Source organism: Melospiza melodia, chromosome 3 (genome assembly GCF_035770615.1).
Source record: "Melospiza melodia melodia isolate bMelMel2 chromosome 3, bMelMel2.pri, whole genome shotgun sequence".
In the NCBI taxonomy this organism is placed as follows: Eukaryota; Metazoa; Chordata; class Aves; order Passeriformes; family Passerellidae; genus Melospiza; species Melospiza melodia.
The window spans coordinates 7015178-7030266 of NC_086196.1; the positions used below are offsets into that span (position 1 = coordinate 7015178).

General features: G+C 39.6%; 1 protein-coding gene across 4 annotated transcripts in view; it reads right to left on the reverse strand.

Annotated features, from left to right (window-relative positions):
* Positions 1-15089, reverse strand: part of ARHGEF10 (Rho guanine nucleotide exchange factor 10) — a 112032-nt gene that overhangs the window by 55011 nt on the left and 41932 nt on the right. For all 4 annotated transcript variants that reach the window (XM_063150729.1, XM_063150728.1, XM_063150726.1 and 1 more), the window contains 8 exons: positions 14252-14366; positions 11696-11808; positions 7994-8071; positions 7587-7766; positions 6201-6317; positions 4344-4436; positions 2789-2959; positions 294-439 (listed from right to left, as the gene is read on the reverse strand). In XM_063150729.1, coding sequence (XP_063006799.1) covers positions 294-439; positions 2789-2959; positions 4344-4436; positions 6201-6317; positions 7587-7766; positions 7994-8071; positions 11696-11808; positions 14252-14366 — 1013 coding nt within the window. The remainder of the gene's footprint in view (positions 1-293; positions 440-2788; positions 2960-4343; positions 4437-6200; positions 6318-7586; positions 7767-7993; positions 8072-11695; positions 11809-14251; positions 14367-15089) is intronic.

Below are 15089 nucleotides of genomic sequence, written 5' to 3' on the forward strand. Positions count from 1 at the left end.
GGGGCATGCTTGTATTCCACCATGCACTAATACATAGCAGTAACAAGACACTACAGATCATATCTACCTGTAATCTCCAAGTGATATAATTTTCTTACAAATTAACTCTAGAACTTCCAAATATCAACCAGCAATTTGGAGGGCTATAACAAAGCTAGTGATCCTTTTATTATGACTACTCCTAGAAATCATTAGCCACGCTAAATACAACAGCACAAAAGCAATTCAATAAGTGTCAATTTTTTCCATCAGAAGTTCAAACAATCATCTAAATAATGTAAGTGAAATCTTACCGAATATTCACTGTTGCACACATCAGCACATCATTCAACATGAAAAGGCGCCGTTCTTTGGTTTTAATAATTTCTCCTTTGTCATTATAAACTGTCTCAACCATATCATCAGTCCGTATGAGGTATCTGTTCCCGCTGCTGAGTAGCTGGATTTTGAAAACAATTAGCATTGTATATTACACACAGTACAACCTACATCTAGCACACAAAAAGCAAAAACAATGGGTTATCACTTGCCATCCTAGCACAAGTGATTGCAGGTGGATTTGCCAAGGGAATTAGGTCTCTTTATTAATCTGCTTTTGATTCAGAGAAACAGTAACTTCTGCTGTCATCCATGTGGACTTAAAGGGCTTTGCATCTTAATGTAGACCATGGTTGCTCTGGGAATCTTCCACACTGATAAATGTTTCTTGGCAAAATGAACAATTCCTTCCACAATTTCTGTGATTTCCTTGCTTAGTCTCTTCTTTCATAGTCCACTGAAGACCTACACATGATTCCAGCTGCCCAGAGTGGAAGCCACAGTGTGAGGAGGAAGGGTGCTCAGCCTGCTCTGTCCCCCTGGGCTCACACAGCTGAGGAGTGCAGCTGGCAGGGTGTCACACACAGTGGAGAAGATGACACATCCCAGAGATTCTTGGCATGTAAACTGTTCCTGACATTTGCCTTCAAGGGCTGAGGATCAGCCACTGTGTGCAAGCATGAACCAATCCCTCACATGTCAAACACATCTCCATAGGGTCCAAGAGAATTAAATGGTCCATAACTCACTAATTTTCTAATCAACCACCTCCTTCACCACCTATTTCACCCTGGCTGGCATTGTTCCAAAACTATATATGCAAATATACAGCTTAGGAGAGCCAACCATGTCCTGGGGGCCATCAGGCCCAGCACTGCCATCCAGGCAAGGGAGGGATTGTCCCACTCTGCTCTGCACTGGCCTCATCTGAATATAGTGTGCATTTTTGGGTGCCACAATGTAAGAAAGATATTAAGCTATTAGAGAGTGTCCAAAGGATGGCCTCAAGGTGAAGGCCTTGAGGGGAAGCTGTGTGAGGAGTAACTGAGGTCACTTGATCTGTTCAGTGTGGAGGAAAATGAGGGGAGACCTCACTGTAGTCTACAGCTTCCTCGTGAGGGGAGGACTCCTCACCCAGAGGGTGTTTGGGCACTGGAACAGCTCCCCAGGGTAATGGTCAAAGCCCCAAGCCTGACATAGTTCAAGAAGCATTTGGACAATTCTCAGGCACTTGGTGTGACCCTCAGGGCTGGTCTTGTGCAGAGACTGGAGCTGAACTCCATGATCCATGTTGGTCCCTTCCACCTCTGCTGATTCTGTGATATTAATACACAAGGAATGTGGGACCCTGTGAGATTTGGAGTGACAATCCATGTATATATCAATGAATCACCCACTGCATAAAACACAAAATCTTGCAATCAATATCAACTGACAAAAGGTAACCGGGGCCACCTCTTCAAAAGCACATTCTGTGTCTTGGAACTTGGAACAGCATTTACAGATGCTTAATAGCTGCTTCAAGAAGCAGGATTATGACAATGAGAAAAGAAAGTAAAATGTCTGAATCCATCTTCTAATGCACTTAGAATGGAAATACTGTTCCAGTATGAAAATTAATTCAGTATTCCATAGCTTAAAATAAGTGTTTTCTGGTTGACTACAGCTTTCCTAAAAGATGTGCTTTTTTGTATCTCCAAAAACAACCCCATTCCTTCAGCACATCCCTACCACTTTACCTCAGAAGGAGTCCACAAGATAATAAATTGAAACTTCACAAAAGCAGTAATTGAAGCATTTATGCCTCACTTCATGGGAAAGAAGGAATCCTTTGTGACACAAATAAAACTTGCATATATATATATCCACAGTATAGACAGCTACCAATGAACTCAAATAAAAAAGATTGTTCCTTCTTAGTGAATGTCTTCTTTTTAGACATTTCTATTGTATGATGCAAATATATGAATGAAGTAGATGGAGATTTTCCCCAAAACAAGGAAGATGTTGTTGGACCCATTCAATACCAAATCCTGAAATGCTTCACAGTTGGAAGCACTGCTGTATAAGGACATGGACCCTTTCTTTACACAGGAGTATTTCTCCAGTTCTAGGATAAATTAAAAGTTGAATTTTTCCACATAGAACACGTACATGAGATTTTACTATATATTATTATTTCCTACACTGCCACAGAACATCGGTACTGCTGAGGCAAGTTCAGTGTGTTGCCTATTCCAGCACACAGTGGTGAGCCTATTCAGTCCCAGAGGCAGGTGACATCTCACAGTCCCAGAGGCAGGTCATATCTCATATCTACCACTAGAATGACCCCATGTCATTCTACATGACATCTTGATCTCTATAGAAAAAAACCAACATAGCTGTCTCTTTGGTGTCTGTTGTAGAGATTACTCAAGGCCCAGAAACTGACCCTTCCATCTCCATTATACTTTCCTACTTTCCTTACCTTGTTCAGGTAACGTTCATTCATTGCTTTTGCTATTTGTTTTATTTCACAGCGCTGATCTGCATCCCTTTTCCTTTCATTTAACTTCTCTGCCAGTGTCTCGAGCTCTGTAAGAGCCATCTGTAGAGGTAATCTGTCAGGATGTCCTTTATTAGTATTCTTCAACATATCCTGAGGGGTAATTATAAAACAAACAAAAAAAACATTGGATTTATTTTCAAAGTCAGGTTCCAAGATTACAGAATGTACAGTTACAACTCAACATTCTTGAGTACTACTAAAGAGTAAGACCAATAAACACCTAATGAATATTTGGACAGTACATTGCTTAACTTCCCAAATATCATAGTAATTCTTTAAAAATATACTGAATGGGATCACATACATTCTTATTTAAAGAACAAAATTACAGAGAAGGGAGATTGTTTAGTACTATCTGGCAATCAGTAATATACAGTAATATGTATGTGTCTATAAACAATGATTTTAAATGAAACTTGTCTGATATTTACTGTCATAATAATATTGTATTATCGTTATAACTGTTATTATTTCTCATTAAAACATGGACAGCATACTCGTCTTAAAGTAGGAGACATTACTTCATTAAGGTCACAACAGCTCCTCCAAGTCTTTCTCTTTTGCAGGCATACAGTAGGAACAGTTTGAATTATACCTTTCTCCATTCCCAGCCCACTTAAAAATCTTCCTGCCACAATAAACTTCATCATTCCTGCTATTTAAAAAACTCTCCCTCACGGCTTCCAATTCACACGCTTCCCCCATGACTACTTTTGCTCCTTTACCTCCAGTAATTCCCAGACCTGCAGCCCAAAGCCTGTCCTGCTCTTGGCACCTGTGAACACAGCTAACACACAGTGCTTACTGGGGTAGATCTGCTGTGGTCTGGAAGAAGGTAAAAACAGAGCAAATTTGTCTGGAGCAGGTCTATACTGGGGAATTGTGCTCTTCCTGCAGCTTGACTGCCTGCTGACATGAGACCAAGGACTCTGTCAAATTCACAGTTTCCATGGGAAAAGAAACAAGATGCTGCAGGTCAGAAGGAAGCTGAACATACTCTAGTAGGTCCTGTGAGCCAATAATCAGAGAGTTTCTAAACTATCCAAGGTATGAATTTTCTAAACTATCCAAGGTATGAATTTAATCCTCTTGCTTTTTCTTCAATGGAAAGAAATGCCACTAAGTTCCTAGTAATGTTTTGAAGTGTTATTAGCTAACAAACAGATATAAACAAGCAGCATATTTGAACTACATCTTTACTAGAAAACTATTCATAAGCTTTATTTTACTTAGCAAGTAATCTACAGTAAATCTAGTTTACTGAGGCTTTCCTGCAGTGCCCTTACTGCCTGTCCCTGCAATCAGGCTATGAGATCAGCATGTTCAATGCACTGAAATTTCTCTTTATTTCCCCATGATCTAGTGGTCACTTCCACTGAACATGATCCTCTAGCAGAAGACAGCTGCCATGCAATCCCAAGGGTAAACTATGCAAGAATGCAAAAGGAGCCTCCCTTTGGTAAACATTATTTACCTGCAATAGTAGAATGAACTGTGGAAAACGTTGGATAGGTTTCATCATTAAACCATACAGCGTAATGCGATCAGGGCTTGACTCCTGACACTGCTGCAATGCAAGAAGGACACATTTACTACCATGAGCACATTTCCACCAGTTACAGAATGAAAGGAAAATATTTCCAAAAAATTCTTATATATTGCTTACATTAATTATAATAAGAAGACTAAAGATTCCGTTTACTATCAAGATTTACTTTAAAAATATTAAATCTTTTAGAAAAACCCATCATTATCAAAATTATGGCCTGCCACTGAACTGAAATATCCTCTTTAATAAATACAGCTCGGCCAAAGCCACACCAGCAATGCAGCACCTATAAATCTAAAAACCTACCTATGGTTTTTAAGAGGAAATCTAATAAAAACACCATAATCTCAGTGCTATGCAAACAGATTTTGATCTTCTTTATTTGAAGAATCAAAGAAAAAAATGTTGATTTATATTTGGAAATAAAAATGTTAGAATCCATTATTTTAGTTACTGCGAATGGCAGATAAAACCAGACAAATTTCTTTTGCATGTGAAAAAAAGCCAGAAATGGTCATAAAAAGGAAGGCTAGAGGAAATACTCAATATTAAAAACAAAGCAATTCTAAACAATGTTAAACTGGTGTTGTGCTTAAATTGCAATTTATTGCTACAACCATCAGCTTCACAATTTATTTCCATAGTTATCTGTACAAACATCTATTTTTTTCCAAACAGCAGTAATGAAGATTTTGATCTTCACTGCTGGTGGGCAAAAATAAAAAAGGAAAGGTGTCATCTGTCATCAGAGTTTGGCTGTGCTTCTGCAAGCAGAACCAGTGTGGCCCTGACAAGCAGTGATGAGAGGTGTGGATTATGTCTCTATTGGCAAAACATGCTTTTAACAGTAAAAGATGCTTAACCTGTGACAACATGCTCACTAGAGAGTCTGATCTTCAAGATGCTTCAGGCTTCCAAAATAACATCCTGCACAGAGTTGTCCACAGTTTAAAAAGCTGTTAGTTAAAGATCTGAAGGCAAACCCCTGCAACCCTTCTCTATAGAACCTAAGAGTTGCACTAGGCACCCAGTTTTTACTGTTTTTTGGACCACTGTAACAGACCTGACAGGGTGACCAGCTCTGAGAGGCACAACTCAATCCAGGATGCCTGAGGGATGAGACAAGCTGAGCTCTCAGACTCTCAGCAATGTCACAGACAACTCAAAAGCCTGGCAATGGATTCTGTGTCCTGTCTGTAAGGTGTCAACCCTAGGGATTCACAGCACTCCTACTGTGTGTGCCAGGCTCTCCAGACATATCATGACAAGCATCATATGCAACAGGGCAGTATGCATTCTGCAAAAAAATCACCAATTTCAACCCCAAACCAGAAACACAATCTTCAAAATCCAGGCAAATTGTTGTAGAATGGAAATCCAGCTGCACTACCTCTCACAACACAATAAATTAGAATTAAAATAAATTTCAAATTAAAAGTGGCTTCATATGATGAACTACTATTTGAAACTCACCTGATATGGAAGAATCCTAATGTTTAGACAAACAAAGTAAAGCAAATACCAGTAAACTGATTTGAATAACAATAAACCAACTGTGCACTTCAAAATACATCCCAGATCTAACAGCATGTTACTATGCCAAAAATCCAATACTTGAAGGGGACCCTCTGGGGTCTGTTTGTGCCAAATCCATCAAACAGACCTTAAGTCCATAAAACCAGTGAGACAATATACAGTATCAGCAGTCAAATTTCCTCCCAAATTATAACTCCTGCTTTCTTATTTATCGCATATGCACAATTACTTTAAGAACAAACTAACCTTTAAGAAGTCTAAAAAGGCAGGTTTGGTGGCACAAGATTTCTTGAGAATCCCAACTGCTGTACTGAAGTTGTTTACATATTCACTGTATGCATCCAATACCATAGATTTAGAAAACTGAAAAGAAAAAAAGGCAAATCTTAACTAAAAGTACAAAAGACCTCTGCCAGCACAGCTATAGAGACCTCTGGCTGTTAGGGACTCACTCAGAACTAAAGGCTTTGCTTGGCCCAGTGCTGGATATACAGAAATACTGGTAATACCCAAGATAATCTTTCTGCAGAGGACAGGCTGGAAACAGAAAGATATAACAGCTGTGAATGGCAAGAAATGTATTCACAGAAATTGTTTCATCTTGGCTAGAACACTGGGACAGAAGGACTGTGGGCAATCAAAGGGCATCAAGATTCAAATCGACAACTGAGATCCCCTGATCATCTCACTACCTGCCTTCCGGCTTAAGTGAATCAGCAAAGTCCCAGGGCCTTCACATCCTGACTTCCTTCAACTATTAAGGGCTAACCAAAAAAGCAAACAGATTGTGTGGCCTGCAAACAGTCATGGGAATGGTAAGATCACCACCCATTGCCTTCTTGGTAGCTTCATCCCTCTCTTTTGCAGAGCTGGTCGCATTAAGACTACCTAACTTGCTTCAGTCACAACAAGGCAGGTTTGCTTTAAACAACAAATCTTCAGTGACTATTTCATTTTGGGTGAACTGTGATCAGATCCCAGCTCTCTTACAGCAGGCATGTAAAGGTGGTGATTTTCAGCACCTGCAATTTTCAGCAATAAAACAAAGCATTCAAGCCAGAAGGCAGGCAGCCTCTTCAAGCCACACTTTCATGGTGAACAATATCTTTCTATCAACCAAGGCCACTTCTTGTTTCTCTAATTTAAAGCAGTAGATAATTCTGTCCTTTGCTGAATGGACTTCCATTAATTGATGGGACAGGGTTTTATAAATGCTCTTTATCAGTGCCCCATCTCAATTCAAACTCAGGAATTTAGGACATTACCTAATGTGGTTTCTTTCTACTTGCATACTATGACTACCCATTTTTTACGAGATGCTGAGCCTCAGTCACACCTTAATTTTGGTGGCTTTGTGAATCTCTAATTTCTCATAAAAATAAACTGTTCACTTAGATGTCTGAAAGATTAATCAAAGCCTCAAAACTTTTCTCACAATCCTTTCACATCTGCCAACCGAGCTGAAGACATGTGCTGGTGTCAGTTTCCTTATCAGGATAGTACATGAATACTCTGACAGTTGCCACAGGCATTGGAGAACATGGGAATAAAGCAGCTAAGTTAGAAAGACATGGAGATGGAAAAACAAGACTAAAACATAAACAGATTATCTGTTCTGACACATTTGCTTACTGAAGCAACAAAGACATCACCGATCATTTCAACAGAGTCCCACTCAGAGACACGACTCGCCAGCGCAATCTGAAACATCGAATGGCACTGAAGAATTTCCTTAATTCGATAAAACACCATCTTAAGTTTCCTTTCACTCAGTAACTTCGGTTCCATATCTGAAAGGGGCTTCTCATATTGCTGTGGAAAAATTGAAAAGCAAACTGATTTAAAAAGAACAAAAAGATGGACTTCTATAAGCAGAAAAAGAAACTTATGCAACAGTACACACACACAAAACCACTGAACATTTGGCATGAAGCATCTGTAGCAAAATCTGTGTTAGTCATAGGAAAGATTCTTTAATGATATTTAATGATTCTTTTTCAAATATTCAAAATTTGAAAATGTAAAAGATATTAAGGTACCTCCAGGATTCTTTTGAGAGCATCCACGTAATTCTTCTCACTGTCAACTACAGAGCCCAAAATATACCTTCTCACAACCTGTTGAAACAACAAAGTTTTGTCCAAAGCTCTAATCAGGTAAACACATTAATTATAGTTGGAAATAATGATGATAAAATTCTCACATTAATAAATCAAAAGAAATACAAATCAATTTCAATACTGGAACTGCAATAAAATAATGCTGTACCTCTTCAGAAGTAATTTAATTTACTATTACTCTAAAAGTACTTACTTTAAAGAACACAACAATTATTGTACCAATATCTGTATTTTTTTCTGACTGTTTTAAGTCCAAGCTTAACTTTTGAAACTTGTGTTTTGATTTTGGCATTTAACAATGCTCTCAGGCACCTGGTGCAATTTTTAGGGCTGTCCTCTGCAGGGCCAGGAGCTGAGCTTGAATGATCCTGGTGATCTTCCAAATCAGGATATTCTATAATCTTATGCACCTTAAATGCATATATGTAGGCATTAACAGAAACAATCATAGGTATAAGATGTTGACTAGTTCAGTGATTTACTACAACAAAATAGGAAACAATTTTTCAAAAATCAGTCCTAAAATTTATTTTTAATAGGTTTTATACATTTATTAGGAGCAACATAAAGGGCAAACAAGCAAATACTAACTGTCTTTTAAAGTTAAGACCATATAAACTAAGAAAGTATCCAAGTCAGCATTTTCTTTTGCGCATTACCATGCATAAGTGAAGAGCCCCATGTTATCTATACTTATATGCACTGACACAGTTGTAAGACCTTCAGGAAAAGCTACCATATTTCATGCTAAACTACAGGCTATTTATTACACCTCCTTCTCCACCTTCTGCGTCAGCTGAAATGCACTTTGTATGGACATGTGGGTGGCAGGACAGAAAGGGATGGAGAACCAGTCTGGTTTAGAACTTAAGCTTCTTGCCTTCAATTAGATTTCTTGTTGGTTACAAGGATTTGTTTTCACCCAAATCCATTTCCTAATCCAGCTCACCCTAGAGTTACAAATGAGGACTGTGAGGGAGAAGACAGCACAGGAGTAGGATCAAACCGCTTTCCATAGCTACAAGAGAAGGAAAATCTGCTCATTTTGCTATTTTAAGCTAGCCTAAACAACCATGAAACTCAAATCTCAGGCTTGCTTCTTTCTGCTCCAGAACCCACAGCCTCCTGCTTCCTCCACCATCACTGCCTTTAAATTTTCCACACTTGTATTTTGCATTATTAAATGCAGGTTATGTGAGAATTTTCTTTCAGGTACTGGCATTTCAAAGGAGGACTTCAAAATGATCTGAGGCTTTGCTTAAGATATATGCAGTAAAATTAGTTGTGTTTAATCTGTGTTTAGAATGGATTTAGCAGTGTCTTATTTAGTATAGCGGATCAGTGGCTCTGGTGAAGAATACTAATCCTACTTTTAGTCACAGATCATTCTTCTGAAAAGAATAAACATCTGTAGAAATAAAAATTTCAGGCTCTATAATACACAAAAAGAATACTTAGTAGTGGCTTGGGGTTATTGCAGCAGATATGAGCCCTAGCCTCAGTACTTGCAGGCACCAGGATTTAAACAGAAGCCATCATGCCACCTGCTGTTTGAAGCCAGCATGTCCACAGAGCAGCTCTGCTGGGACAGGGCAGCTGGCCTGCAAGGGGGCCCTGGCCTGGGGTTCCTACAGCTGGCCATGCTCTTCTCCCTGAACTGCTCCAGTGTTTCTGTGCACCCAGCCCACCAGAGCCCTGCTGACCAGCAGCCAACCTCCCCCACACAGCTGCTGCACCCCTGCAGTTTGGCATCACCTCCAGATGTGCACTGCAGCTGGCATCCAGATGCCTCACACAGGCTTTACAGGCCAGAGGCCCGTGCCTGCTCCCGAGCACTAACACTGACCACCCACTGCACTCTGTACCATGGACTCACTGAGTGTGCCATCCTCACCTGCTTCCCACCCACCTTTAGTCCATCCATACAGAGGGTATCTCACCTAAAGGAGCACAGGAATACTGCAGGAAACAACTGAAAGCCATTATCACCTCTCCCCTCAGTCACCTCACAGAGGCTCAAGCTGGTCATGCACAAATGGACTCTGGCCCATCTATGCTGATTTTTTCCCCACTCAGCCTCCTGTCCTACTGAACACAGACATAGCTCCCAAGAGCATGTGCTGCATCACTTTTGTTGGGACTGAGGTAAGGCCAGACTCAATTCTCCTTCTTGTGGGTAAGAGTGTGACAATTTTTCACAGTCTTCTGATCACTGTGATCTTAGATGACTGAGGAAGGCCTTACCTACAGCATCCTTACATCCATCCCATCTGGTCCCACAGACACCTGTATGTCCAGATGGCCTCAACTCCCCAGCTGCAGATTAGGCTTCACCCCAGCAGACCTGTCTCTGGGCTCATGGGCTGAGTCCCAAGAACAAGCCTCACCAGTGAAACCCCAAGGCAAAAGTGGCACAGTTTTGACCTTGATCACTAGGTCTGTGCCCTAGCAAGCAGTGTATTGTGCTCTTCTCAGCCTCCTTTTGTTGCCAATGTACATGTCAGAACCTCTTCACTGCTGCCTCTCACAGGTCACTAGCTCCAGCTGAGCTTTGGCTTTCCTAATCCCATTCCTGCCCACTTGGAGAGCTCCTCCTGGGCAGCTGAGCACTATTTGTCATGACTTACACAACTATTACCAGTTTGCTCCAAACTACAAGCATCCTGGGTTTTTTTTTTGCAAAAGAGGGTAAACTTATTTGTACAAAACTATCCTAGTGAAACTCAAATTCCTTTTTGGAAAGAAGAAAAGAGCATTCAGACTGATGCTGAAATCTCACATGATAATAAAATCTTACTGTAATGGAACACAGTTTGATAGCTGCTTTGTTACAAGACTAGCCCTTCACTGTGTTAAACACAAGAGAAAAGTAAACCTCACCCAGGTAAAATGTGAAACAAAACAAAACAAAATCCCAAAAATATATGGCCCTCCCCTCAATTGCCCCTTAGTTTGGTTTTTTTCTCATTTTCTTAAGGTACTGACCAACTAACTCACAACTTGGCACCACAAGAAGTTTAAAAACTCTCATACAGTTATTAGTTGTCATAACAATACAGTAACATGAACCCAAGGGATTTATTTTCAGCCAAAATTTCTTAACTGATGCTGATTTCAGTATTTTTTGAAGTGATTTCCATAGTGGAAATCCACCTCACAGTTTGAGCTGGAAAACAGCAAAATTAATTTTTCTGTAGATTTGACTTTACTGGGGATGATTTTTTTTAACCAAGAAAAATCTTTGGATTCAAAGAGGATATTGTCTACATTTAAAATCCCAGAGCACTTGGAACAATGTTTTCTGGTTCAATAAAAATGCTTTAACTCTCCTTTTTTCACTCAAAACCATCACATTTAGTTTAAGTGTTCAGGTAGTGAAACAATATCATTCTTATAGATAATTTTATAATGCAAACCATTTTGCACCTCTGGGTGAATTCAGGACTGATGCAACAATATGCACACACACAAATTTTCAAAAAACTACTTATTCAGTTCTGAATTTGATGTCTATTTAAGTAAAATGCCAATATGTTTGAAGATCAAAGGCACCTAAGAGACACTGGTGCAGAGCAGAAAGGGAGGAAAAAAAAGAAGACCATACTTCCCAAAGCTTACTACCTGCTGCTGTGATAATCCTTCAGGCATAGGAGTCATAATTGCTTCTGCATGCATACAGTCCACATCAATAAATAAATTTTGCTCCTCTTCTTCCAGACAAGATGATCTGTGATCTACAAATAAATAACCAAATATCAGCTTCTACATGTGGATTAAGAGAGGAAAAAACAAAAGAAAAAAACAAAACAAAACAAGCAGACTCTTTCATCCGAGCACAGAAATAATAAATTTTCGCTTACCAAACAAAAGAAATTTCCCAATAATTCTGTATCATCTGGGAAATCACATAAATGTTACTACCAATAGGTATTCTAATACAGAACACCTTTCAAAGGCATCCTAATATCTCCCAGCTGCAGACAGCCTAAGCATCTTTTGCTTGACCACTGCTCCCTCCTCTCAGCCAGGAGAATGGGGCTGTCCAGAGGGCAGGACATGACAACTTGGGCTAAAGCACTACAGCCCCAGGGACAGCAGTTTTAAAATAAATGATCCCTGGGAGGAAACTGAAAACACACATATTATGATCCAGCTAAAAAAAATTCTATACAACCTTCAACAGCTGAACTAAAGTAGCCAAGTTAACCAAAATGTTTGTTTTCATCAGAAAGGAGTGAGGGATTCTGCATTCCTCTGTGGGTACAAATTTTACTGAAAAAGCACCACCGAAGTGCACTGATAGGTGGCAGTACATAGCCAGGCAAACAAGCAGACCCAAGGAAAGCAGACATAAAGAAAGAACAGTATGAGAAACTGCCTTAGAACAAAAAGAGAAATAAGGGAAGCAGATCTAACATCTGGGAGAAACTTGTGAGTTTAGTTAAGAAATTTTTCACTAGCTCCCTGCTGATTTGGAAAGTGGTTATGAGATGCAGCCATCCACAGGTACACTGGGTCTGCAATCTAATTTCTAGAAATGTAAGAAGGAATGCCAGGTCCATTGGAACACTGTCCTGCAGACCATTTTCATCTGTTCAACTGCAAGAAGTTTTGATCACCTCATTTTGTGTACCTTTCTATATTCAAACTGTGAATTAAGTAAATTGAGAAGCAGTCAGAGGTCATGACAGAGATGTAAGATGTGTCCTGGCCCATACAGCAACTTTATGTTACTTTTCTCAAAAGAAAAAACATTTGCTCCAGCCTTGTGGTTTTAGCTTCCTAAAATTGCAGTTTTATATACTCTGAAGTTACTACCATTTAATTAGTTGGGCACACTTGAGCAGAATGATACACTATCTCTCAGAGTTATCCTGAAAAAGAAACTAGTTTAATTTACCAGCTGTCTCTTGAAAAAACTACCTGTGGACAGCTGCTGCCATGGCTCATGACAAAGGACTGTCACCTGCTCTCAGCTACAGAAAGAACACAAATACTTCTGTGGCTTTTTGATTATACACGACTTTCTGTTTTCCCAACCCAAAGTCAGTTTTCATCAAAAATCATCAAACTGATTAAGCAGTACAGTCTTTCCCCCTGCTTTCACTCACTCTTAAGCATGGAAAGCATTACTACTTACCAGTGACGAACTTTTTAAAATACTCAGCTACTTCTCCACTGAAAGCCATGTCTTAACAGCACATTCTCCTGACATTCAAGAGTTATTTGATGGAGAGACCTGGACAGACTTAGTAACTGGGCTGATTTTGACTGGGGTAGAATTAATTTTCTCCACAGTGGCTAGTATGGAGGTACATTTTGGATTTGGACACAGGGTTTGATAATATAAAGATGGTGGGTTTTTTACTGCTGAACAGGGTATACACAGAGCCAAGGCCTTTTCTGCTTTTCATACTGCCAGGCTGGTGAGGGTGCATGTAGGGAGGAGACACAGCCAGGACAGGTCACCCAAATTGACTAAAAGGATATTCCATCCTGACCAAAGGATAGGACATCCTGCTTCATATATAAAGTGGGAGGAAAGAGGAGTAAGGGGAGGGGATGTTCGGAGTGATGGTGTTTGTGTTCCAAGTAACCACTGTGTGTGATGGGGCCCTTCTCTCCTGGACATGGATAAGCACCTGCCTCCCTTGGGAAGCAATGAACTAGTGCCTTGTCTTTCTTTGCTTGTGTATGGATTTTATGTTTACTACTACACTGTCTTTATCTCAACCCACAAGTTCTCACTCTTATCCTTCTAATTCTGTGCCCAGTCCTGGTGGTAGGGGATTGAGCAAGTGGCTGTGTGGGGCTTGGCTGCTGGCTGGGATTACACCATGACAGTAACTTAACATCACTTCCATACTCCCATCTACCAGCACCTAGATCACACTGCTTGGTGGGACTTGTTGTTATTGTTCTTAAATTGATCCTTCTCTGTGGTCCTCAGGTTTCTCAGGTCACTCAGGTTCTTGCCCCAAACAGAAAACCTGCTCAAGATGCATTGACCATACTGTCATCTGAACTGAATATTATACCATACATTTTTGATATATATCTCTGATTTCTTGCATCTAGCTCTCAGCTCCCACTACAAAAAATTGCTAGGCCATTCTTCTTCCTTCTCAGAAATTACTAGAGAATGTAACAAAGAGAAACACTGTAAATAGCATATACCTTGAGAAATGAAAGATTTTGTCCGAATAAAGGAACGACCCTTCTTCACAGCTGCTTTTGTCTTTTCAAGTCCATCTTTGGTACCTTCTCTAGCAGCTCTCATGAGCTTTTGCATCTGCAAGATAAAAAATATAGTCTACATGTTCAGTGAATAATAGGAAAGCATCTGAGCCTGCACACTTTTAGGCTATCAATATTGTCCAAAGTCAAACGACTGTACAATAAGTAGAGAGAACCATGAAAGCTCAGAGCCAAGCTCCTGTATTTCAAAATAAAATAAAAATTGGAGACAAGGACTTACTTCATGGCAATACTGTATGCAAGTCTAAAAGAGCAGAAATGTTTAAGAACCCTTCTGCATTCAAACAAACTTTAAATAGTCTCAAATGTTATCTTAGAGAACAAATACCTACTACGCACAGGTCATTACTGGCCAGAGGTCTTGTCCATCTTTCAGTGTCCAAATAACTCTTCCAAAGTATTTCTGACCTAAAGATAATCCCCTAGACTCAGTTATATATTAACTATATTCTTAAACAAACACTGCTATGAAGGAAAAAGTTACAACTAATAACTTCATTCACTGAAGAAATGCATTGATTTAATAAGAATTCCATAATCTTACAGTACACTACTACAGTCAAATGAAATTTCATGAAACTAAAAACAAAACACCAAAGAATTTTGCCTTGCTGGAAAATGCTTATTAAAATACCCTGCTTTGTACTTATTTTCCAAAATGTCACTACAACAAAAAATCCCCACTACTGTCAGAACACAAACAAAGCTGCCTTGCTGCAATCAGGCAATTTCTGGGTTTGAGACTGAAGCTTTTTGC